Source organism: Maniola hyperantus, chromosome 19 (assembly GCF_902806685.2).
Source record: "Maniola hyperantus chromosome 19, iAphHyp1.2, whole genome shotgun sequence".
Taxonomy (NCBI): Eukaryota; Metazoa; Arthropoda; class Insecta; order Lepidoptera; family Nymphalidae; genus Maniola; species Maniola hyperantus.
The window spans coordinates 6,633,276-6,660,411 of record NC_048554.1 but is presented as its reverse complement, the minus strand read 5'-3'; the positions used below and the strand labels follow the sequence as shown (position 1 = coordinate 6,660,411).

Genomic DNA, 27,136 nt, shown 5'->3' with positions numbered 1-27,136 from the left:
GTCAAGTGTCGTAGATAGAATAATAAAAGATTTAAAGGTTTTAAAGGTTACACAGTACTTAAATCTAGGTAGATTTAAGTACTGTGTAACCACGTATGAGATAGCGATAGCACGACGTAACGATGAATAACAAACACGACAATTATTACCATTGTTTAGTAGTCAATATTTGTACTATCCGATCAACAATATTTGTATAAAACGTTTTTTATGTGAAAACAAGTAAATAACTCATAAGAAATACAATTACGCCACGAATTCTTAAAGTTTGTTTTGCAACTTCTTGTATGTATTCTTATAAAAAACCAGTTACACGATAAGGGACAAAAAATAGGTTAGCTGCGTCTCTGTTTATCACATTAGTAACTTTATCTGTGCTCTCTTTTTAGTGTGAATGAGAAAGCAAACGTTCATGTATCTACCTTTATTACTCTATCTACGTCAAGTGTCACAACCACTACCTATTACTATTACTTTACTCTATGGTGTCAACCTCAGACTAAGTATTAAGGTCGACCAACGGTAACGTTTCAAATTCAAAACTTGTTTGGGATGTGTTTGTGATTGTAAATATTATTGCGTTCAAAATTAAATTAACATAAATAAAATTTAAATCAGGGTTTAAATAGTAAAGAGGTGGTTGCAGGTGAATTGTGATTAAAATATCTACATACTTAATCAGAATTCTAAAAACTGAATCATGTCGACAACTGCTGATAGTGTACAAAAATTGCAGCATGAGTTACAAAATGTATTAAATAACACAAATGAACTCTTAATGTCTATGTAAGTAATCGTATCGTATCACTGGCAATTATTTTTTGATAAATACACTTATGCCTCCTTAGAGCCTTAGTATTTGCCAGACGTGACTTCACTTGGATTTAGCTTTTATAAAAATTTCGTGGGAACTTGGTTAAAAATAGGATTTTCTGGGTAAAAAAAGAAACTATGTACTAATAGGTACCTACATAGTTTATTACGATTAGTTTATACCCACAGGGCGCAACCTATCCCTGTACCAAATTTCACCAAAATCGATTGAACGGATGGGCCGTGGATACCTAGCAAACAGACAGATATTTTCGCATTCATAATATTAGTAGATATGGATAATGGATATAATATATGGATCAGTCCGCTCCTGTACTTACTCCTATGAGCTATTGATGCTCGGCTAGCGATACGACGGTCGGCTAATTAAAAATTAATTCGCCTTCTTTCGGTCGGTCGGCTAGACACTTCCTTTATTAATACTCTTATCTACCTATTTGTCATCAGATCAGAAGAGGTACAGAAACTAAAAAGCTTCACAAGTGCAGGTGGTGATTTTGAAGCTTCAATTAAACAAGTGAGTATCCATCCAATATCCTATATTCATAGGGACATTAAAACCATACCAACTTCTTTATAGTATTTTAGCGTTTAAACTATCGTGAGTGATTTCCATTCTTCATGGTAAGTCAAAGCAATTTAGGGTCTAGTTTGATTCAAAGCCTGATTGACCAAAAATATTCATCCACCATGACCAACCCATCGCCGGCTCACTACAGAGCACGGGTCACCTCTCAGAGTGAGAAGGGGTTTGGCCATAGTCTACCACCCTGGCCATGTGCGGATTGGTAGACTTCACACACCTTTGAAAACATTATGAAGAACTCTCAGGTATGCAAGTTTCTTCACGATGTTTTCCTTTACCGTTAAAGCAAGTGACATTTAATTACTTAAAACACACATAACTCCCCCCCCCCCCCGCCGAATGATCGAACCCCCGACCTTCAATTAGAAGGCGGAAGTCCTAACCACTAGGCTATCCCAGCTTTTTAAAATATCCATAAGATTATTATTATTAATAAAACCCTTCAACCTAGTATTTATATTGTATATTCTGTTCTACACAATCTCTAAACTAAACTAAATGGACAGGCCTAAATTTAGTGCTATCCTTTTCTGCAGAAAGTATTATGAAGTGAATACATTTTCACAATATATTATGTTAAATTAACCACAATATTATGTTACCAGATTTATTCATCAATCTAATTTTACCAGTGCTTAGTAATCATGGTCTACCTTTTTATTCAAATATGCAATACTCTGTATAAAATTTCAGTTAAAGTCAAACAATTTATTAGATTGACATATTGTGCAAAATCTTTTCAGAATGCATCTGTAATGGCAACTCTAGCAAATTTGATGAAGTTAGATACCACAAACTTACCATCAGTGGCACGGAACAATTAAACAAACCACAATGCATCCTAAGAAGTGTGAACAGTATAAGTTATATAGTTTTGCATTTCACGAAAACGAAAATGAACTTGTGTTTAAGTGGTTATGGTATAAGTAAGGTACACTAAATGTGTGCATTTGTGAACGCTTGCTCGCGACTGATTGGTCCGACATGCAAGCACACTTACCCAAAGTCCAGTAAACTACATAACCACAAGTAAAGTTCACTCGACTTCGTGAATTACAAGAACTGTACTAGTAAATATGATTGTGTACATATATAGCTGTTAAAGTTTAATAATTACATTACTTTTTGATAAAATATGTGTTTCTTCTTTTTACAATTGTTGTTTAATAATTTTCAAATATAAAATACATACAGTACCTACCCGGCAGGAAATGTACATCAACCTTTAGAAAGAGATAGCGGTTTTGTAGAAAGTGTCCCTGTCGTTGAGACCGACAAAACGTCACATATAGGTATGAGTGACTGAGATAACGCTCAAAGCTGAAATCTCATTCTAAAGGTCGATGTACAATATTTCTTGGCTCCTACTGTATTAGTATTTTAGTAATTATTATTCTTCTAGATGTATGGTCAGTGGTTTGTGCAACTCATAATCTTAGGCGCAACGCCCATAGACGGAGTGGAGCGGGCGCGCTCTATAGACAGTGTAGCCGTACCTCGTGCGGCGCGCACGGTTTGGTTATGGGCATAACCAATAGTCACGGTCTGTGCCAATAGTGGACGGACGCGCGCTATGATTCCCGCCATTCAAAAATAAGATTTCTGCGCAGCTAGACATCGGCGTAACTTAGAAAAGTAACTTGCTTATGCTCGCGACTTCGTCTGCGTGGACTACACAAATTTCAAACCCCTATTTCACCCACTTAGGGGTTGAATTTTCAAAAATCCTTTCTTAGCGGATGCCTACGTCATAATAGCTATCTGTATGGCAAACAGCCCGCTCCGTCCAGTAGTTTGAGCTGTGCATTGATAGATCAATCAGTCCGCCAGTCAGTGACCTTTTTCTTTCATATATTTAGACTAGCTTATGCCCGCGTGGACTACACAAATTTTGAAGCCCTATTTTTGCCCCCTTAGGGTATGAATTTTCAAAAGTCCTTTCTTAGCGGATGCCTACGTCATAAGCCAAATTTCAAATGAATACGAAGCTTAAGAAATCGTCGAATAAATGAAAAACAATTTTATATTTAGGTAGCAAAAGTTTAATAATTAAAATTCATCACTTTTAATACTTAACTTAAATAAAAACTTAACATAATAAAGTTTAAACATGCAACTAACCTGACATGGTATAGTGCATACATTTTGAGAACTCGCTCGCAATATTTGCTCTGTGTCAACTGTCATGTCAAAAGTTCGGTTTACCTACCCTCAGAACAAATTATACCCGTAGATAGAGCAATTTGTAATTCTATGTGTTTACCCATTGAGAACTTAAAAAAATCGTACTTTTGACATGACTAATATCGTACAGAAGATAAGCGACAGGTCGAGATGGTAATCGGGGAGGGAACGCCCCGCACACCCGCACAGCCCCCGCGCTAACCCGGTGTGGGCGAGCAAGGGTGACATGCACGTGTGCGGGGCGTCCCCCCGTCTCAAACCCCGATAGCCATGTCAAGCTGTCATGCCAGCCAAGGCTCGAAGCGCAAACTTTGCGCAATTAAAATCGGTGATACTGAATTGTTGACTTTAAATCTAGGATATTTAAGTTAATTTTAATCTGAAGTAGAGCAAATATGGCGGGTGAGTTCTTATGCGTACAGAAGACTTCTCACGCGCCATTTTAACTTTGTGTCAATTGTCATGTCCAAAGTACTATTTAGTCCTTATTTATTAAGCCTATGGGTGAACCCCGTATTTTTGACATGACAGTTGACCCATAGAGTTAAAATGGCGCGTGAGAAGTCATTTTGTATGTGGACTATACTTAGGTACATGATTAGAATAATTTACTCTTTATATTAATTCTATATCGTTTCTAAAGTTAGGCACATTTGTAACAATTGCTCTCGAAAGCAATAAATTCCTATAATAACTAATTTCATGACACCGTTTTACGTTGAAATATTGTTCGTTGTTGAAAAAATGGCGCAGCAATAACCAAGTTAACATTGTATTATTTATATATTACCTACTATTAATTCAATTAACAAACATTACGCACTTATCTAGTTATCTAAGTATCAACAAGATAAAGAAAACTAAAACCCGACTAACTACGATCCTCTTATTAAACGCTGAAATTTAGTAAAATTGTATTTCTGTCGCTCCTCTTTCAATTGACTTCCCACTCGATACTATACTTACCAAAAAACCGGTCAAGTGCGAGTCAGACTCGCCCACTGAGGGTTCCGTACTACAATCGTATTTTATCGACATTTTGTACGATAAATCAAAAACTATTATGTATAAAAATAAATAAAAATCTGTTTTAGAATGTACAGGTTAAGCCCTTTCATATGATACCCCACTTGATATAGCAATCTTACTTTGAATATCGAAAATAGCAATAATTGTTCGAAACACATTTTAATTTTTTTCTTGTGATGTGACCACAAATTCACGGTTTTCAGATTTTTCCCTTAATGTCTGTTTCTAGGTCAACGGGAAGTATTCTGTAGGTTTCTTGACAGACAACAAAGTGATCCTATAAGGGTTCCGTTTTTCCTTTTGAGGTACGGAACCCTAAAAATTTGGAGACCCCCACTTTTTTCGTATAAAATATGTAAATATCAAATCAATTGACACCTCATTCATCAAAATCGGCCCAGTAGTTTAGGCGCAACGGTAGAACACACAGAATCTGATACAAAATGTGGATACAAACATAAATACATAGGTACATAGACTGATAAAATCATAACCCTTCCTTTTGGCTTTGCCGTAGTCGGGTAAAAACAATTCTGTGCGACAGGCGACAGTAGGTATATTTTTGCCTAAAAATAACATTATATATCCCTATAGCCACATGGTAACAGCTTACAGACTAGATAGGCCAACAACTTAATTTTATTTTTATTAGATACTAGCGACCTGCCCCGGCTTCGTACGGGAGAGGAACTATTCTACTATAGATACATTGTTTCCGTGTAACCTTTACTATGTTACAGTGTAATATCGTCTTTAAATCCATGATAGCCTAGTGGTTAAGACGTCTGCCTCCTGCTAGGATGGTCGGGGGCTCGATCCCAGGCATGCACCTCTTAACTTTTCGGAGTTCCGTGTATTTTAAGCAATTAAATATCACTTGCTTTAAGGTGAATGAAATTATCGTGAGGAAACATGCATGCTTGATATGTGAAGTCTGCCAATCCGCACTCTCAACAAGCTCTGTCGGTTTGATTTCTCCCGACATCTTGAACAATTTTATTATCATATTATATCAACAAATTAACATAAAGCAACATTAAACTTTAGTACGCCATTGTGGCTAATTCCGTTGTACACAATCTCTAAACTAAACTAAAATGGCACGTCTAAATCTATTGCTATCCCTTTCATAATGTTGCTTGCGAAAAAGGAGAGCACTAGATTTAGACCTATTAATTTAGTTTAGTTTAGAGATTGTGTACTAGAGAATCGGCCCCAGTAAACGAGATGGCAATTGGGATGGGGACGCCCCGCACACCCGCACAAGCCCCGCGCTATCCCGGTGCGGGAGAACGCACGTGACGTGACGTGACGTGAATGCGGCTTATATAACTTTGTAATAAATCCTTAATATTCCTGAATATGATTCAATTAGGTACCTACCTTAGCAACAGCTTTATTTAACTACAATGTTCTGTGAACTTCACTTTTATTACTGCTGAAATATGGCAGATTTTTCCTTAAATCTCTGCTTCCGCAAGGCCTTTTCCTCAGCCTCGCGTCGCTTTTCCTCCTGCTCTTGGATAATTTCATTGTGAAATTTATTAGTTTTCGACAGTTCTTCGATTTTAGCTTCAAAGAAATTCTTGGCTCCATTTACCCCTACTTGATCAACGTTAATTTCTGTTAATCTCGCGAATGCCTCCAGCCCAGAGTCTGTTTCAAGCTCGCCCGCCCTGGCTTTTCTGTAATAAGCATAAAAGAATGGCTCTTTAAATAGGTTAATATTGGGGCCGATTCTCTTGTACACAATCTCTAAACTAAACTAAATTAACAGATCTAAATTTAGTGCCATCCTTTTCCGCAAGCAACATTATGAAAGGGATAGCAATAGATTTAGACGTGCCATTTTAGTTTAGTTTAGAGATTGTGTACAATGGAATTAGCCACAATATTGTCTGAAATATTTTTTAATAAAGCTTCAACGTAAGTATTAAATGTATACCTACTTCCATACTAATATTATAAATGCGATAGTGGTCTGTTTAACTGTCTGTCTGTCTGCTAGCTTTTCAGGTACAGAGTACAGAGTTAGCCTTACATCCCGGGGATAGACTGATGGACATAGGCTACTTTTATCCCAGAAAATCAGAGTTCCCACGGGATTTTTAAAGGCCCATCCGTTAAACCGATTTATATGAAACTAGCTTATGCTCGCGACTTCGTCCACGTGGATTACATAAATTTCAAACCTCTACTTTACCCCCTTATGGGTTGCATTTTCAAAAATCCTTTCTTAGCGGTTGCCTACGTCATATAGGCCATATAGCTATACAAGTTTCAGCCCGATCCGTCCAATGGTACCTACGTTGATAGATCAGTCTGTCAGTCAGCTTTTCCTTTTATATATACAGATTTGGTACAGAAGTAGCTTGCGTCCCGGAAATTGACATAGGCAACTGTTTATCCTGGAAAAGCAAAAAACCTAAATCCACACGGACGAGGTCGCGGACATCATCTAGTAACTACCTAAGACATAAATGAAAAGTTGTTGTGTAACCATGGCTAGTTTCAATTTATTAATATTCATGTATTCTTTTAAACTAGACTGGTCAAGTCGTGGGTATAATTATGTTGTGTACGAACAAAAAATTGAGTTTCCTCTCAACTCAATGTTGTATAACCTTATTTGACGTCTAGACTGTACAATCAATAACTTTAGATATGGTTCGTCGAGAGAACGCCGGCAGTCGGCCGGCACACCCACCTTTTAGAGCTGCCTGTTTTGACAATATTATATTCTAATCTACCTTCCAATTCAAAGACTTTCTCTATAGGTATGACTGCCGACTGTATTGAAAGGCTCTGATGGGGTGCTAACAATCTTTTTTTCGTATAACGCGTAATATTTAACTCCTCGCGCGCCATTTTTGTTTTTGTGTCAAATTTCATGTCAAAGGTACGATTTAGTCCTAATTTAAAGGTTAACCGTACTTTTGACATGACATTGAGTTGACCCATACAGTTAAAATGGCGCGTGAGGAGTCATTTTGTACGGACTATACTAACATTTGATCCAAAATCTTAGGTTTCTAGACTTTGTCAGTCAGTATTGTAAGTTTTGGAGTGGTCAGTGAAGTGATAGACTATTAGCGTACTATTAGACATACAGGAATTTGTTTTTATGGTATTAAATATGAATGCGGCACGAAAGTTGAAAAAGTGGGTGGACACTCCGTAGGTATGGAGTGCAGGTTGAGCGAGGTGCGACATCTTGCTGCGCTCATACAGCTGTTCATACACTCACACACAGTGGCGGATTATATCCCTAAGGCAAACTAGGCACGTGCCTAGGGGCGCGAGGTTACGAAGGGGCGCGTGCGATCATGTAGAGTTAGTTGGTCTTCGATGCAAAATCATGGAGTGACCGCCTCTTTATTAATATAGCAAAGTGAGAAGTCTTCACTCGTTCATTTAGTATAACCACCAACTATCAGCTTTGCAATTACAGTACGTGGCAGGTCGAGATGGCAATCGAGGAGGAAACGCCCCCACACCCACACAGCCCCCGCGCTAACCCGGTGCGGGTGAGCGTGGGTAAGGTGCATGTGGGCGGGGCGTCCCATGCCTCATACCCCGATTGCCATCTCTACATGTCGCGAACTATACACGATTAATCGTTCTTTCGAAGTTCGCGTATGAGATGCTTGCCTATGGCGCTGTCGACATTTAATCCGCCTCTTCTCACACACATACCTATCAGATGATAGCTCTTAAAATCCATAAATATCTCCGTAATATTAAAAATGCGAAAGTGTGTGTATCTGTCTGTTAAACCGATTTTTTTTTGTTTATGTACAGACCTGCAGAGATAACTTGCATCCCGGGGATGAATACATACCTACTACTTTTTGTCGGAAAATCAAAGAGTTCCGGTCCTCTCCGAAGAGTCGGTACCTAGTATGTATTAAATTAGAATTATCCTTTGTCACAAATTTTCTTAAATACATGATACCTAGGTATGTACAATACACGTAGGTATACGTCATTCGTGAGTTATACGTTAATACTAACCGGTAAATAAGTAAGAATTCTCGGAAGCTAATTTTGTTGTCACCATCTTCATCCACTTCAGATATCATGGCTTTTAGTCCAAGATGCGTTTGCGGAGCACCAAGCCGTTCCATCATACGCTTCACCTCGTTCAAATCCAGATAGCCGTCTTTACCCTCATCGAATCTATAAAAACAGAAAAAAAATGATTAACAGCTTATTACTATCATCATCATCATCAGCCTGTGGACGTCCACTGTAGGACATAGGCCTTCCCTAAAGAACGCCACCACACCCGGTCCTCAGCCTTCCTCATCCAGCCACTTCCCGCCAGCCTCTTTATATCGTCGGTCCATCGTGCAGGAGGGCGTCCCACACTACGCTTGCTTAAACGCGGTCTCCACTCAAGGACTTTCCGGCTCCAACGGCCATCGCCTCTACGACAGGCATGATCTGCCCACTGCCACTTCAGCTTACTAATAGTTTGGGCTATGTCACCCTGGTGACCCTGGTTCTCCTGCGGATCTCATCGTTTCGGATCTTATCCCTCAGGGAAACTCCTAACATAGCCCTCTCCATAGCTCGCTGAGCGACTTTGAATTTGTGAACAAGGCCGTTTTTCAGCGTCCACGTTTCAGCACCATAGGTGAGGACGGAAAGAACACACTGGTGACTGGTACTATAACACTGCTAAATACTAGTTAATAAATAGTATAGTACCTAGTACATTACCTATACCTACTACCACTTTTATAAGTCGCATCGGCAAAATTCGTATTTCGTTTGCGCAGAAAACCTAACCTTACGCCGACTATAACCGCATGAACATCAGTGAAATCAGACCTTATTGCTTGACTTGATTTTAAACACAAGCACAACAGAGACTTGTGATATCTCGCTCATCGCGCTATAATTGGCTGCGATATTTTCGCGCCATTCAAAAATAAGATTTCTGCGCAGGTACATCGTCGAACTTATAAAAATGGTAGTAGGTACTGTACCTACCTAATAAAATTGTAGTACCTTAGGTTTATTAGGGTTCCGTAGGTACCTCAAAAGGAAAAACGGAACCCCTATAGGATCACTTTGTTGTCTGTCTGTCTGTCAAGAAACCTACAGGGTACTTCCCGTTGACCTAGAATCATGAAATTTGGCAGATAGGTAGATCTTATAGCTGACATTTGGGGAAAAATCTGAAAACCGTGAATTTAGGGTTAGATTACATTACACAAAAATAAATAAATTGTGGTAGGTAATGAACTAATAATTAGTATTTTCAACTTTCGAAGTGAGTGACTATATCAAGTGGGGTATCATATGAAAGGTCTTCGCCTGTACATTCTAAAACAGATTTTTATTTATTTTTATGCATCATAGTTTTTGAATTATCGTGCAAAATGTCGAAAAAATACGACTGTAGTACGGAACCCTCATTGCGCGAGCCTGACTCGCACTTGGCCGGTTTTTTAGTAGTACGTACCTACTACCTACCCAGCTGGGTAATACGTAAGGTCTCCTTATGAGAATAAGGTCCGTTATTGCTGATGTAAGGCCAGTTATTCGATAATGAAAGTATTATACGCGTGTTAAGAATATTGATGGGCGACGAAGACCTATTGCGAAGTCTGACTACCTAACTACATACCTACCTACTTGTATTTTAAATTCTATAGTTACCTACATAAAATCAGTTGTTTTCGGCATCACTGTTTAATAAATTAAATTAAATTAAATTTATTGGATATTATTACATATTATTACATATTAAATTACATATAAAATACAGATAAAAAACAAGTAATAATTAAGTAGACCTAGGTCTAGTAGACGTATGAATGGGCAACCCCTGCACTAGTAAACACTGTATTACAGTGGGTTGCCTTCTCCATTTCTAAAAACTTGAATAAATGTTATTACAATTTGGTGCGCTAAGGTCGGACATGTTATACCGGTGTCTATTACAAGTGATAGTGGTGTGCATGTATGCGAGTGCGTGTTAGCGTGTGTTAAGGTGTGTATGTGTGTGTGTATGTATGTATTATTTGTTGTTTCAATCATATTATTTTAATCAGAAGATCCTCGTTTTTACTTGTAAAATCTTTTAGCATTATCTTTCTGCATATTGCATTGTATAGTTTAGGACCGAGATAATTTATAAATTTCTGAGCAAAGATTGTTTTAAGTTGAGGGATTTTGTATACTACCTAGGTATATCTATTCTACGCTTTGTTGTAGAAACTGGTTGAATTTTGTGTTTTGTAATAATCGCATGTTTGATAAATAATTTACGTACTGTAAGCACCTCTAGTTCAGAATACAATAAGTGTGTTGGGTAAGTATATTTTTTGAAAGTCATTACTTTAAGTACATGTTAATATGTACTGTTTAATATCCTTAGGTCTATGTGTTTAATTTTTTTTTTAAGTAGGTGTGGGTACAACGTAATATGGCTATTTCATACTTTACCATTGGTAGTTGAACATCGATGGTTTAGATGGTCCAAAAGAAACCCGTGATGCGCCAGTCTACATATTATGTGAATAATGAACATACCTAGTAAAATGTAAATGCTCCGAAAAAGAAAGGAAAGAAACTGGTCGTGAAAGGGCCGATTGACCCTAATTCTTTTTGGCAGGGAACATTGTCAAACTCAAAAGGATATCACTGAATTTTGCACTGAATATCATACTTTTAGACTTCATTATTGTACAGTTTCCAAATTATAGGTAGGTAGTACCTACGTGCAAACCCAGCTTTGTTGCTGACTGCACCTACCTACATATAATTTGGAAGTTTTACAGAAATCTTGTCTAAAAGTAGGTAGTTATTTCCTATCCTATGGTGAACTCAGTTGTTGTATCTATTTATATCCGATACTTTCTAGTTCGATATCCGGGAACCTTGGGCGAAAGTTCCGGGAAATGACAGCAATTTTTTTTTCTTACGCAATCACAGCTAAATCACAGTGACTGGTGTTGTGCAGTGTTTGCGTGATGCGCTCTCAAACAAATAAACAAACAAACGAAGTAGTACCTACTGGAGTTTGAAAACTGGTAGGTTGTGGGCATTTAAATGTAGACAAATCTAGCTACTTAAAATGATTTTGTATGCGGACGTGAGTACAGATGTAGATATTAGGAAAAATTACCTTGAATGAGACAATTACGTATTATTGTGAAGAGTCTACCTATCTACTTGTGTATTCCAAACAAAGTCCTTGGAACTTGTTTTTATAGTCATTAGCGTCTCAGTAGCGTTTTTTAGAGTCCACTAAGTAAAATTAAAACAAATAAATAGGTAAATAGGTAAATTAGGTAGATTTCAGATCATGTTATTTTTAGACCATAGAGTTTTTCCCATAAGTACCTAATTAGGTACCTACTTAAGTAAAATAATTATTTTCTGTGTTTTTAGGGTTCCGTATCTCTTAAGAGTGAAAATGGAACCTTTAAAGTCAAACACTTCGTTATCTGTCTGTCCGTCTGTCTATCGTGTCGGTCAAGATCAGTCAAAGAAGGCAATCAAAATTTATAGGGTAGGTACTTCCCGTTGACCTAAAATCTACTCATGGGCAGGTAGCAAAGGGAAAAATCAAAAAATCATGAATTTATAGTTACGTTACAAAAAACTAGCCAAGTGCGAGACTTGCGCACCGAGGGTTCCGTACTACACTCTACTACATTTTGCATGATAAATCGAAAAAATATAATGTACCTATAAAAATCTGTTTTTAACCGACTTGAAAAAGGAGGAGGTTCTCAATTCGAATGTATGTCTTTTTGTATGTTTGTTACACGATTTCTTCGCCAAATATGAACCGATTTATAATGATTCTTTAAAACAGTAGGTTTTTAGCCAGGCATATAAAAGAGTCAGTCAGAAAAGCAGGCAAATCATTGGGTATTTTTAGATGAGTTTAGTTAAAATGTCCTCTCATATTAAACTTGCGCGTGGATATGGATCACAACGCGTATAGGCTTATCGAGAGTTTTAGGGCCGGTTGTTTCAACAAATTTTGACGGACACGTAACCTTTAAATATGGCGCTAACGAACGTAAGTAAAGAAAAAGCGTTGATTCAGCATCTATTAGCGCTAACGTTCGTTAAAAAGTTACGTTTACGTTAACCAGTGGTGGCGCCATTGGTGATCGTCAAATCAGTTCGTAACTTCATACTTCTTACAAATGGAATATTTTATTTACAAATTAAAATGGAATCAATTTAATTAAATGCTTTTAATGGTAGTTTTTTTGAAGATGAAAGAGAATTTGTAAGAAAGAAAGAGTGTTTAAAATGTGAAGTAGCAATATTAATAACTATGTATATAATTTAATATTACTTAAAATTAAATAAAAAAAGGATACGGAGAAGTAAGTTAATTTTTAGGGTTAGTTTCGGAACCAAAATAACAATGACAACCAGTTTTTTGTACAATGAAGCAACGCACTTAAATTAACAGATGTTAAAGTTCGTCTACGTCTGTTAAATTTTAACGAACGTATCTTACGAAGACCAATGGTTTGAAACAACCGGCCCTTAGTCTTTAAACTAACGTTAACTGAAATATTGACTTGATCGGGGAACAAATGCCATTTCAACCACTTGATTGAAATAACGACCTAAACACAAAAAGCATTTAATAGTCGTCGAGTCTCGAGTCAGAGCGAGACTGCCTTCAAAACGGTCAAACACCCGCATTTATAGAAATTGATTCAAAATGGCTGCCCAGCCACAAATCGCGTGACATCGGATGAGTCAAATAATGTAAATTCATTAAACTAACTTCAATAAATAAATTAATAATCTTGATCATTACTTTGAATTCAAACCAATTCTTTAAAATAAGCTAAAAACAGCTAGTAATTTAGTCAGTGTCGCTGACACATATCATATTTTAGTACGATGGGGCCACTAAAAATTGTGAAAAAAAAAAAATTAAAAAAAAAAATACCGATTTCAATAACCACCAACACTAAAAAGTAAAAAATAATTTAATTTATTACCCGTATATTATGTATACAAGAGTTATTGTAGTTCTATAGTAATATTTTTTGGAGTCGGTGCCAATGTGGAGTCGCAAAACACTATGAAGAGTAGATAGACGGTTCGTGCGGCTAATTGGCACCGGCTCCAAAAAATATTACTATAGAACTACAATAACTCTTGTATACATAATATACGGGTAATAAATTAAATTATTTTTTACTTTTAAGTGTTGGTGGTTATTGAAGTTGGTTTTTATTTTTTTTTGATTTTTTTATAGAATATACATATAAAGCCCTTTCATTCATAATATGATACCTCACTTGGTAGTTATATTAACCTTACTTTGAAAGTTGAAAATACTAATTATTTGTTCATGATGTAACCACAAACTCACGATTTTCGGATTTTTTCCCTTATGTGTGCTAAAAGAGCTACCTACCTGCCAAATTTCATGATTCTAGGTCAACGGGGTCTAGTAACCTGTAGGTTTCTTGACAGACAGACAACGAAGTGATAAGGGTTCCGTTTTTCCTTTTGAGGTACGGAAACCTAAAAATTAAAAGTCTACTTACCTAGGTAGGTACCTATAGGTAATAGGTACCTACCTAAAATATCTAGTCTTTATTCTTGTTAGCGATTTCATAACACCGTCTAAAAATAACTATTTTTACTGCACTCTTGTCTCTTGACCGGTTTTCCAACGTTGAAAAGTGGAAACGATGCAGAAGGGTCCGTAATTTTCCGCCGTAGGTAGATTGTTTTTTTTTTGCATAAAGGAAAGCTATTCCCATTAAAATTGTAAAGCGTAAAGTATCCGATGTCAACAGGCACCAGCCTATACAAGTATGCGACAGGTGGAGATGGCAATCGGGGAGTGCGGGGAACCCCAGTGCGTGTGAGCGCATTGTGACCTGCGGGTGTGCGCACCTATAGATGGTATGACCTTATATTATGAAGTCATTAATTGTGGGAATTAGTATAATATTATCTATACTCTATACTAATAAATAAAATTGAAGTGTCTGTCTGTGTCTCTAATTACGAAATAACTACCTCATATTAAGCGGTATTCGGTTATTTGAACTATAGGTACCATAACTGAATCACACGTTTTTAAATTTTTTGTCTGTCTGTCTGTTTGAACGGGCTAATATTCGGAACGGCTGAACCTATTTTGACGGGACTTTCACAGGCAAGTAGAGGATTAACCAGGGAGTAGGCTACTATGTACCTACTTGCGGCTATTGCTATTGTAATGCATTCAGTAGTAAAACGTAATGCTAGTTGAGGTTTTACTCTTTACAAACTGCATTGTCCGAAGGCAAGCCGTTTTCAAACAAGGAATGTGCAGTGTGCACATAGAATTTATTCTATGTAGATATGTATGTTCTTAAAAGTAAATACCTACCGGTCAAGTGCGAGTCGGACTCGCACACGAAGGACTTGGTAGGTACCATGAACCATCGTATAAGATATAAACACTTCTATCAGGTGTGATTGTGGTCAAACGTTTGCTTATTATAAAATGCGAATAGGTATGTGTTTGTTTGTTGGTTTATTGGTTTGTCCTTCAATCACGTCGCAACGGTGCAACGGGTTGACGTGATTTTTTGCATGGGTATAGATAAAGACCTGGAAAGTGACATAGGCTACTTTTTATTACGGAAAATCAAGAAGTTCCCACGGGATTTTAAAAAAACCTGATTCCACGCGGTCGCGGGCATCAGCTAGTAAGATATATATACACTTATCGGGTGTGATTGTGGTCAAGCGTTTGCCTATAATGAATAACAAAAAAAGGTAGAGGTGCCCGGGATCGAACCCCCGACCTCCGATTAGAAGGCGGACTTCCTAACCACTAGGCTATCACAGCTCGGATGGTTCCTAGCTAGACATAATTTCCTCTTGTTTACGTAAAACTCGGCGCGGCGGGACATTCATGAATTAATTTCACTATCACATCCTTTATTATTATACCTACCTACCTATTTATGTTTCTATTAAGAAAGTTGTCGAGTGAAAGCGAAAGTATTGTATAATAAAAACACATATTAATAATTATTAATGCATATTAGGAAAAATAGTTGTCTGTAATTATAGGTATTTTTAACAGAAATACCCCAAACGTAGATCATCATTTTTATGTGGGTACGTACTCTCACTCGTATCCTAATAAAGACAACTTCTAGGGCTGTTCATTTTAGTCATATTATCATCATTCGCTAGTTCAATGATCAACAGTAAAATTTATATTATTTATTTTATTTAAAATCAACAGCCAGCAAACACATTTGACATTGATTGGTTCGACATTCCTGCTTCACTGAGTGATATTAAAATATTGTTTCGTAGACAACCTTCAATGGAATAAAAATTGATACCGAACTTGATGGCTATCATTCATTGTTGATTGAAGTTGAAGTTAGCATTAAAAGAGATTGCCCATTTTCTTAGGAGCTTTGGGCCCCCCTAATATAATTGTTATGTCACCATGGTTTTAATTTTATTTTGTAGACAAATAATTAACTCTTTACATTCTGCAAACGATTTCTATTTATTCACCCTGGTTATAAAGAAATCTTATTTTTTGTATTGCTGATATTGAGGTTATATTTAATTAATACTTCTTCAAAATAAATGCATGTTTACGATTCTAACTGTAATTGTGGATATTTTCAATAATAGAGTGAAAAAAAGTCGTTATAAAACATAATCGTAAAAAAATAACACATTTTAAAAAAATTCAATTTAAGTTTTGACGCGACGCCACAAAAGAGGGCCCGTTCACGGGCGATCTCCTTTAGGTATATAATTATGTACCTACGTTACGATTACCACTAAACTTTGACCACCAAAAAAAAAGAGCCTCAATAGCTCAACCGGTAAAGGAGTGGACTGAAAACCGAAAGGTCGACGGTTCAAACCCCGCTCGTTGCACTATTGTCGTACCTACTCCTAGCACAAGCCTGACGCTTAGTTGGAGAGGAAAGGGGAATATCAGTCATTTAACATGGCTAATATTCTTTAAAAAAAAAAGCATTTTGGACAATTCATACTTCCAATTGCATTTATACTACCTAATGGTCCAAAGTTAAACCCTGACTTACACCCCATTTTCCCCATAATAACGGCAACCGTAATCTAACTTTAACCACCTGATATGCAACTAGCCTACACAAAATACATTTTATATACCTACCTACCTATTACTAGCTTTTGCCCGCGACTTCGTCTGTCTATATTTGATCAGTCAGTATTCTTTTTAAAAAAACATAGTGATTGGTGGGCAACCCTAGCCAGTGGCTTATAACCGAAGATTCCTACTACATCAATGCGTAGAATGTTCATCGTTGCGGGAGTCCCGAGGCACGAGTCACGACTCACGCCGTCTAACACGTTGTTTTAGTTTTACCTACTCATTCCTGTAAACCGTGCGTCGATAGGTAGGTATAGTTCGCGAATCGCGTCATTGCGGTCGAATCAATGATGTAAAAATATTACTTAGGTAAGTATACATATTACCTATATTATATTATTTGTATGGGGGTTCGATCCCGGGCACTCACCTCTAACTTTTCGGAGTTAAGTGTTTTATAGGCATCGATGGTTTTAAGTAATTAAATATTTATCACTTGCTTTAACGGCGAAGGAAAACATCGTGAGGAAACTTGTATACCTGAGAGATCTCCATAATGTTCTCAAAGGTGTGTGAAGTCTACCAATCCACACATGACCAGCGTGGTAAACTATTAAACCCTTCTCTCTGAGAGGAGACCCGTGCTCTGTAGTGTAGTGGGGCGGCGATGGGTTGATCATGCTGAATCCCTTAACAAATTTAAAATTGACGTCAAAGATCATTACCTATCTCTTTGCTATCATCAGTAACGGCATAGTTTATTATTTAAATCTATATGTGTATATATATCTATGTAGTCTTATGTATGTCTATTATACTTTATTTGTATGTATTAGTGTATTAACAATATGTATTTTATATTCTTATTATATGGTTTAGTTTATTTAGCTATTGGTATTTAGGTTTATTTTACACCACCTCCCATTGTCCATTTGTTCGTTTTTTCCCTAGCGTTAAGGTTGTCTGGAAGAGATCGCTATTTAGCGATAAGACCGCCTTTTTGTACCTACTTATTAAGATTTCTTTTTGTAACCTGTCATTTGTGTTTCTGTGGTGCAATAAAGTATATACATACATACATACATCATGGTGATGATGATTATTTGTATTATGTCGTATAGAACATCGTAAAAGATTTTAATTAATAATATTAATTCTGCAATTAAACCACAGTGTGAATAGGTAGACTAATCTGTGTATGAATAATACTTACAGGTCTAGACTAGGTAATAAATAACAATATATTATAAACAAAAAGGAAATTATTAATATCATTACTGAACAATACCTAAAAGGTAGTAACTAAGTTCTAACTATTCATTACTCACTAACTGACTCATGAACACCCAGCCCAAATCCCCAAACCCTTTGACGTTTGACCTAGAAAGCTGAAATTTGGCACAGAGGTTAGTGTAGAATTTCGACGACCACCCTAGCGCAGTGGTAAGCGCTGTGGCCTTATTAGTGGGAGGACCCGGGTTTGATTCCCGGCAGGGGTTTTTCTAAATTTCTGGTCTGGTCTATTGGGAGGCTTCGGCCGTGGCTAGGTAGCATCCTACCGGCAAAGCGTGCCGCCAAGCGATTTAGCATTCCGATGCGACGCCGTGTAGAAACCAAAGGGGTTATAGGGTTTAATAAAAACTGTCATATTACCATCATCACTACCAGATTGCAATCAAAGGCTAACTTGTATCTGAATTCTGAATAAAAAAATCTACTCATGTGATCGAACGGGTGAGAAAATAGGTAGGGGAGACCGAGGTGGTTTGGGACAGAGTTGTATAAAGTAGATATTTCCGTATCTAATCTACTGTAAGGATTTAGGGAATTTGTAATGATGAGGTCCATCGGCTAGGCGTCGCTAGGCAGCTTTGCTTGCCTTCGCTGCTCAGTTTGATGGCACCATGTGCCCTGATTCGCAGATTACGTGGGATGGTGTGGTGAATACAAATACTACTGTATTATACTATTATGACATATCTACTACCTAATATGTGTTGCAAAACGAAGTAGGTAGGTAGCTGTGAAATAAAACTATTTCCCAACAAACTACTGTATTGTTTATTTCCAATTCGAGGCTGCATTTAATTTTTTAATCGTTATTGTGACCGCGATTCTATTGGGATCGATTTCGTAATTTTGTAACAACAAAATGATCTGAAAATTGCTGTTACAATTATTTAAAACATGCAATTCCTTTTTCCAACTGTTTTGCCTTTTAGATTCATCAGAAATTCAATGAGATTTCTTGGATTTCAATCTTGGATTGGAATTAGAAATGTTACGCTTAGGTACCTGATTACCTACTTATCAATGGATGCTGCAGCAATTTACCGACCATTGACATTATACATACTAGGTAGGTAACTACCTACAGTGTGCCATCTCGACCTGTCACGTACTATACCTATATTAAGTATCTATTTTAAGTTTCCATATCTCCAGATAATAAAAGGAACCCTTATAGGATTACTTCGTTGTCTGTCTGAGTCAAGTCACTGACTGATTATGCTATTTAGCAGACATTTAAGTAGATAGGTATACTATAATAGGTGTTAACTATTACACTGAGTGACGATTGTTATTAAGTATTTGTTGAGTATGATTTTCTCTCACTAATTACTATATAAAGGTACTCAATTAATTATCTATTACGCGAAATAGATAAGGCATTTCCGTCAAGCAAAGGAAATTACCGTACTTACCTAGAAATTACATTATCGGTCAGTGAGTACCTAGTGATATCGGCCACTCTTTAATAACTCTACTAAGTACCTATACCTATTTTATTTTATTTAAACGATTGAAAATAAATTCAAATTTTACTGAAACAATGAAATGTACGAAAACTGGAGAGCGAATACAAATACTGAAACAGTGATTTGAAAATACTTTGCTACTGAGAAGTGAGACCGATCAGTGTTTAAATTATTATAATGCCAAAAAAAAATTGTGACAATTTTATAGCACGCATTATATTCAAAAATTTGCAATACCTACATTATTTTAAGACTAGCTTATGCTCGCGACTTTGTCCGCGTGGACTTCACAAATTTGAAACCCCTAGTTTACCCCCTTAGGGGTTTAATTTTCAAAAATCCTTTCATAGTGGATGTCTACGTCATAATAGGCTATCATGCCTTTCAGCCCGATCCGTCCAGTAGTTTTAGCTTTGCGTTGATAGATCAGTCAGTCAGTCAGTCACCTTTTCTTTTTAGATATTTAGAAGTAGGTACCTACTACATAATAACTCAAACGATAAATAGGTAATGTTTCAAATCTCATGTTGGGCAATGAACCAAGGATTTACAAAAATAATTGAAACATGGTTATGGAATAGGGTTAAGGTACACCCACTTTTATGTAGTTATGTACAGTGTGCGGGGCGTCACCCCGTCTCATACCCCAATTGCCATGTCGATTTGTCGCGTACTGTACCGACGTACTACTTAGGTATGTGACACATAAAAACTTTTATTGGCTGAGATAATTTGTATAAAATAACGACGTTTTCAATATTATGATTTGATTCGTATGACTCACGGATCGTCGGTGATGACTCCATTTTATTGAATGACAAATCGATACAATGAACACTTGAAAGACAGCCTATTGCCTTTTTAGTCAGCAATCAAAGGATTTAAAATTTAAATACTTTACATGTAGAACGTAGTGAGACCAATAATAATAATCTATGCTTCACATAATATATTTTGCAAAACAGTTCCAGTTTTATAATTTTTGGTTTCATACTTGATGCTGTTCAGGGTTCCCTGCCCGAAGGATGCCAACGGGATTAGGCCTCAGCTGACCATTCGTTCGTTCGTCTGTCTGTCTGTCAGCGGGCTGAATCTCGTGCACCGTAATAGGTAGAGTTCAAATTTTCACAGGATGTGTTATTCTATTGCTGCTAGGTATAACAATAAATAATGAAATTATTCATATAGTCCGACTCGCCCAGGTTGAATGATTTTTATTATTATTGACGCGAGAGTTTCTAATTGAAGTCCATCAGTAACATATAGATTGGTGTACGTACTCTACAAATATAATATTATGTAAGTTATTACGCTGAAAATACTAAGTAGGTACCTACTTACTCAAGATTACAAAACACATTGCGGTGGATATATCTTTTAAATTATGTACTTATACTTATAAATTAAAACATAGCCCACGTTGATATGATATAGTATTATCTAAGTACCTACATAGTCATATAAAGTTACATATTTTGTGTTTTGTGCTATATTATCAATTATCATCTTATCTCATAAATAACGAAATTGCAAACGATTAAAAAAAACCGGCCAAGTGCGAGTCAGGCTCGCGCAATGAGGGTTCCGTACTACAGTCGTATTTTTTCGACATTTTGCACGATAATTCAAAAACTATGATGCATAAAAATAAAAAAAAATCTGTTTTAGAATGTACAGGTGAAGACCTTTCATATGATACCCCACTTGATATAGTCACTCACTTCGAAAGTTGAAAATACTAATTATTAGTTCATGACCACAATTTTTTTTTTGTGTGATCTAACCCTAAATTCACGGTTTTCAGATTTTTCCCCAAATGTCAGCTATAAGATCTACCTACCTGCCATATTTCATGATTCTAGGTCAACGGGAAGTACCCTGTAGGTTTCTTGACAGACAGACGGACAGACAGACAGACAGACAAACAGACAACAAAGTGATCCTATAAGGGTTCCGTTTTTCCTTTTTAGGTACGGAACCCTAAAAATCGATCAAGTGCGAGTGACTCGCACGCAAATAGTTACCTTATTACCGTTCGTACAAGAAATAAGACATTTTTTTCATGGCGGCCATTTTTAAATTTTTATAATTTTTTGTTTTAGCAGCAATGGAAATACCTACACATTATGTGAAATTCCAACTCTCTACCTACTACGGTTCACGAGATACAGCCTGTTGACAGACAGATGGACGGACGGACGACGGCAGTAGTAATAGGGTTCCGTTGGCACCTTTCAGGTACAGAACCCTAATAATTATGGTGGGCAGTGGGCACATGGACTTACCTCTTATTCCTACTCAAGAAGTGACCTTAAGACCTTAAGTGAAAAATTGCCGGATGATATTGCCGGAAGTTTCAAGGGGGGATTTATTATAATCCTTCACGGTGGGCTGCTACAAAGAACAGATACCATACGATTTAGTTGACAGGGATATTATTATGTCTCGGTTTATATTAGTAGGAAAATCTCTGCCGTATGATTTCGTTTGATTTATTAGGGTTCCGTTCCCGAAGGGTGCTGACGGGAACCTTTTACTAAGCCTTCGCTGAGATGATGATACCCACGACTTCGTCCCCGTGGATTTAGGTTGTAAAAAATTGCCATGTGAACTTGATTTTCGGGGATAAAAATTTGCCTGTGTCAATGTCCGGGAAGCAAGCTACTTGAACCAAACATAAATCGGTTAAACGGATGGGCCTTTAAGAATCCCGTGGGAACTCATTGATTTTGACCCATTGATTTTTTATTTTTGAAGTTTTTACCTACGTAAGTTACTTTAAAAAAAAGTAACTTAAGTAGGTAGGTATGTCCATCGATGTTGGTAAGCTAACTCTTTAGGTAAGGTACCTATCAAAAACGGTTAAACTATTGGGCCGTGAAAAGCTAGCAGACAGACAGACAGACGCACTTTCGCATTTATAATATTAAGTACCTAGGTAATTGATATGAATAATATTTAGCTTGGACTTTGGCAGTGGTTACAGGAGCACAACACATTGATTTTGTCGCCGGTTATCTCAACGGGCCGGGCGGCCGCCCGCGCCACCGCCGCCCCGCCAACTTCCTGCCTAGCACCGTATCTATAGGTACTCTATAATAATAAATAAAATTGAAGTGTTTGTCTATAATTTTGGAATAACTACCTCTAATTAAGTTAATTTTATGGTTACTTGAACTGTACCATAACTGAATCCCACGTTTTTTAAAATTTTTGTCTGTCTGTTTGAACGGGCTAATCTTCGGAACGGCTAAAACTATTTTGGCGGGACTTTCATAGACAAGTAGAGGATTAACCAAGGAGTGGTTATAGGTACTAGTACTTTTTAACCGACTATAAAAAAACGAGGAGTTGTGTTTTTCGACACCGAAATCTCCGAGATTTCTGAACCGATTTGCGCAATTTTTTTTAATCGATAGAAAATCTTTGCGATATTGTCCCATAAAAAAATTGGATTCCCATTCCTCAGTCCTGATGCTGTACGGGACCTGACCACCAAAACTCCTAGAGGCACCAAGTAAAGACTTTTGAACTCGAGGACCCAACTCCTCAGCCCTGATGCTGGAAGGAATTGCATTCCTAAATCTTGGTGATCCCACGGGATTGTAAAATGATCATGCGTTTAAATGTTTTTACGTGTTACTGAGATACCTACCTTGCACCCCGGGGACTAGTTACTAGTTACTACCGATAGGCTACTTTTGTCCTAAAAACCTAAATCCACGCGGTCAAAGCCGCGGGCATCAGCTAGTTATAAATTCAGTTTAAACTGTTAAAACTTTTATCATTATTTAACATCAGGTTTAACGGCACATGAAAACCATCTGCCTTATATCTACCTAGTGGCTAGTTTAAAATATATAGGTATAAGTAACTTTATCTATTTTTGGACAGCAAAAGTTAACAATGGGTACATCTACCTATCCATCCTCCCATAAAGTCTCCGACATCAATGGTCATGCGGTGCCTATTCCCTAGACAGGCGGGTGACATATTAAATTCCTATTACTTCAGTAAATTATCAATTTAATCATACTAAACATTCGTAATGGATGAATAACAAACATGTACGAGCTCATGTCCGGAACAACTTAGGTAAAACACTATTAGCGATTTCCAACGAATCGTAGTAAAATACTTGTAAAAGACGCATGGTAGTGGTTTACGTTATTAGGTAGTAGGTAAGTACTTACCTACAAAGCTATGAATCGGCGCTGACTAATAGTTGACACTATTATGAGTAGGTACAACAGGTATTTCACACATAACTCGTAAAGGTGAGCAATTCCCCTACTAAGAAGCCGACCTTACAAAACTAGCGATTTAAATCGTAGACACAATACCTACCTACCTACAGTACCCGGCAGAAAATAATGTACCTCGACCTTTAGAAAGAGGTAGCGGTTTCGTAGAGCACTGTCTACGTCGTTGAAACCGACAAACCGTCACATAGGTATGAGTGACAGAGATTTAACGCTCTACAAAGCCGAAATATCATTCTAAAGGTACCCACATTATTTTCTGCCGTGTACCTACTGTAGATATCTACTACCTACATACTGCACCTGCTAAGTTTACTTATAATATTTCATAATCTTTTAATAAGCCTAAATGAGGTAATTTACGGCGGTGAAATACTTATCTCGTAAGGATATATACAGACTCGATACACATATTTTTATATATATCGTGGTTATGGGACACCTAACTCGACGGTTGATAAAATGTGCAATTTACCTAATTAAGTAGGTACCTATAGCTAAATATTAAAGAAGTCGGTTAAATAAAACAAATATTTGTTAAAATAAGAGTATCTACCGTAATATCTTGCTTGTGTGTAGGGGGCGTATCATATCGATGTGCGAGAGAGAAAATCTACAAATTCCTATGCATCCTACATAATATACCTAATTACCTACCTATGAAATAATACATTCTTATAATGGACACGGTAACGTATCTAGTATCTAGCATTTTGTTTGGTTAAAGATAAAGTAATATTATTAATCGTAATCGTTATAATGAACGATGATTGTGAGAAAGTTCCACTTTCCGCCCTTTGAAATCATTAACAAAATTCGAAAAAGATCTACTAAATAGTTAACTTTTTCACACAATCAATAAAGTCAATTTATCACACACGTAGGTATTATGAATGATGCTTGTTATTATAATTTGTTTATAAGAAAAATATTTTTGAAATTGAGGAGATGCGGGAGGAATAGATACGGGTGATTATTTGCGTAGGATTATAGGCTACGTCATAAGCGGTAGTCGGTTTTAAAGAAAATTATACAGTGGGTTTATTCCTTTGTGGCTTTTATAGTAATTAAAACTTCAAAGTTTGAGCTGCATAAACAACTCGCTTATTTACTAACTACTAGCTTACTCCCGCGACTGCGTCCGCGTGGACTACACAAATTTCAAACACCTATTTTACCCTCTCAGGGGTTGAATTTTCAAAAATCCTTTGTTAGCGGATGTATACGTCATATTAGCTATCTGCATGTCAAATTGCAGCCCGATCTTTCAAGTAGTTTGAGCTGTGCGTTAGGTCATTCAATCAGTCAGTCAGCTTTACCTTTTAAATAATATAAATAATAGGTAGGTAGGTATGTATATTTATATAATGTAGATATAGGCAATAAGTATGTACAAGAAAGTTCCTGTGAGCGTAATTAAGTAATATTGAGAAACTAAGTAAGTAACTTGATAACTAAGTATACGCTATTTTAGATAGGGAGGTAGGTTGTAGGTAGGTACATAAAGCAAAAATCATTTGGCTGCTAGATAACATTTAAATATGGTCTTTAAAACTTAAAAGATGTTGTTGTAAGATGTATCATATCACGTAGGCCTTTTGTCATTAAATTATATCAATGTGATTTGTATAGTTTTGTTTAATAATTCCTGTTTCAACATTCGTAGTCATAACAATCAATATTGAATTTTCACAGTAGCGATCTTCCTCATTGCTGAATATATACCTACGTACTAAAAATCGCTTCATTTCAGCATGTATACCTAAAGGTATTTAAATAGTAAATATCGCTCCAGTTATTAGAACAATTTAACTTCATATAAACTTGTGAACATAAAAATAATTAATTGTCTGTGTTCTTAAGATAAATTGATGTCCATGGGGGTCATAACAATTTCGACTAAATTAGGGCACCTATCTGAGACATACAAATATTTTAAAAGATAGGTCTCAAATGAATCCAGTCATTGTTCTTAATGAGAATGAATAGTGTTTTCAAATTTGATGTGTTTGGAATAAGTAGATAAGTACTTACTTGCCTACCTAACAATATTTTAATGGTGGAATTCATTTTGTGAGAGTAAAATTAAAGCTGTTTCTCACTGACCGTAAAGCCTGAATACCTACCGGTAGGTATGAAATGTAATAAAAGTGGTTTCTGGCACTTTTTTAAAAACAATTAAGACATCATAATGCTATAATTCTCTGTGTGAATTTTACGGTTATCTTATTAAACAGGTAAGTAATCAAATGAAAGTTATGATGAAGTGAATAATAGCTCTCATAATACTGAGGGATCTATTATCTGCTGTCTCCCACGACGCGACGGGTCACCACATTATTTAATAAATTACACTTACATCGTTCATTAAATAAGTCTATTTTGATACTTTCACTAGTTAATTATTATAATACGGTGATGTTCGTAGTAACAGCAGCAAAAGGTCATTTGAAATAATTTGTGATATTTGGATAAAAACCTGCCTATCATAATATTCTTCCAATTACCTACATGAATATTTATATCGATTCTGTTAAAATTCTAGTAATTTTAATTAAATATAGAAACCAGAGCCCGAAAAGGCAGGGTAGGTAATTTCTAATTATCATGCAACAGACCTATTTCCAAATTCGGGTAGTCGGCCAATGAGGCTAATGTAGGTCCCAACAAAATTAAATGGATAGTAATAAGCCAAATGCAAAGGTTTTATTTTTTTAACTGAATAATTTGCAATCTGGTCTCAAGTTAAACAACATCGGTATAATGCAAGCACCTGTCAGGATAAGAATATTATGTTGACCAGTCGCATAAATAAGTATCTGCCTACTTACCTACAAGGCATGCATTATATCTTCTGACAGGCTTATGTTTAAAATTAAATTCGGCATACTTACTTGTTAAACGTGTCCTCGTACTGTTTTATTTCCTTCCTGGAGAATTCGTGAAATTCTGTATACACGTTCACGATTTTATATTTCGGCTTGATCTCAACACCCTCTTCAAGTTTGTCGTTTATTGCTTGCCTTCTCATTAGGATGCCACTGAGTTCCTCCGTAGCTGCCATAATGGTTATAATGCGCGGGAAAAAAACGTTGAAAAATGTGCTTTTCAATGAGGTATGCTGTGAATACGGACGATCTCGCGTACGACTTTACGAGCACTGATGAAGGCGGTTTTGGCCGGTCTGCACTCTGCACCCGCAGTCGAAACTCGGCAGTCAGTGCGTCGCACTCCGCACGCTCCCTCGTATCACAATCAAGTCGCGGGGGACGGACGGATCGACTTGCCAGTTGAACGCGACTGTGTGCCGCGCACCATACAATCTTACTAATCTTACCACTATCGACGCAAAATAAACATTCACTAA

General features: G+C 36.7%; 1 protein-coding gene and 1 long non-coding RNA gene across 3 annotated transcripts; one reads left to right on the top strand and one right to left on the bottom strand.

Moving 5' to 3' along the window:
• Positions 1-521: 521 nt before the first annotated feature.
• On the top strand, positions 522-4,529 carry LOC138403643 (uncharacterized). Its single transcript, XR_011237861.1, has 3 exons — positions 522-786; positions 1,282-1,351; positions 2,164-4,529. It is a non-coding gene; the product is annotated as an uncharacterized lncRNA (long non-coding RNA).
• Positions 3,440-27,054, bottom strand: Swip-1 (EF-hand domain-containing protein D2 homolog Swip-1). 2 transcript variants are annotated; one of them, XR_011237858.1, is made up of 4 exons: positions 26,664-27,054; positions 8,648-8,812; positions 5,858-6,318; positions 3,440-5,693 (listed from the first exon to the last, which is right to left on the bottom strand). XR_011237858.1 is itself a non-coding variant. In XM_069504991.1 (4 exons), the coding sequence occupies exons 1-3, from the start codon at positions 26,831-26,833 to the stop codon at positions 6,066-6,068; spliced, it is 588 nt and encodes a 195-aa protein (XP_069361092.1). In that variant the 5' UTR covers positions 26,834-27,054; the 3' UTR covers positions 3,440-5,618; positions 6,017-6,065. The 2 variants fall into 2 exon arrangements, 1 of the variants encoding a protein (XP_069361092.1); XM_069504991.1 differs by having other exon boundaries at positions 3,440-5,618; positions 6,017-6,318.
• Between the last annotated feature and the right edge of the window lie 82 nt (positions 27,055-27,136).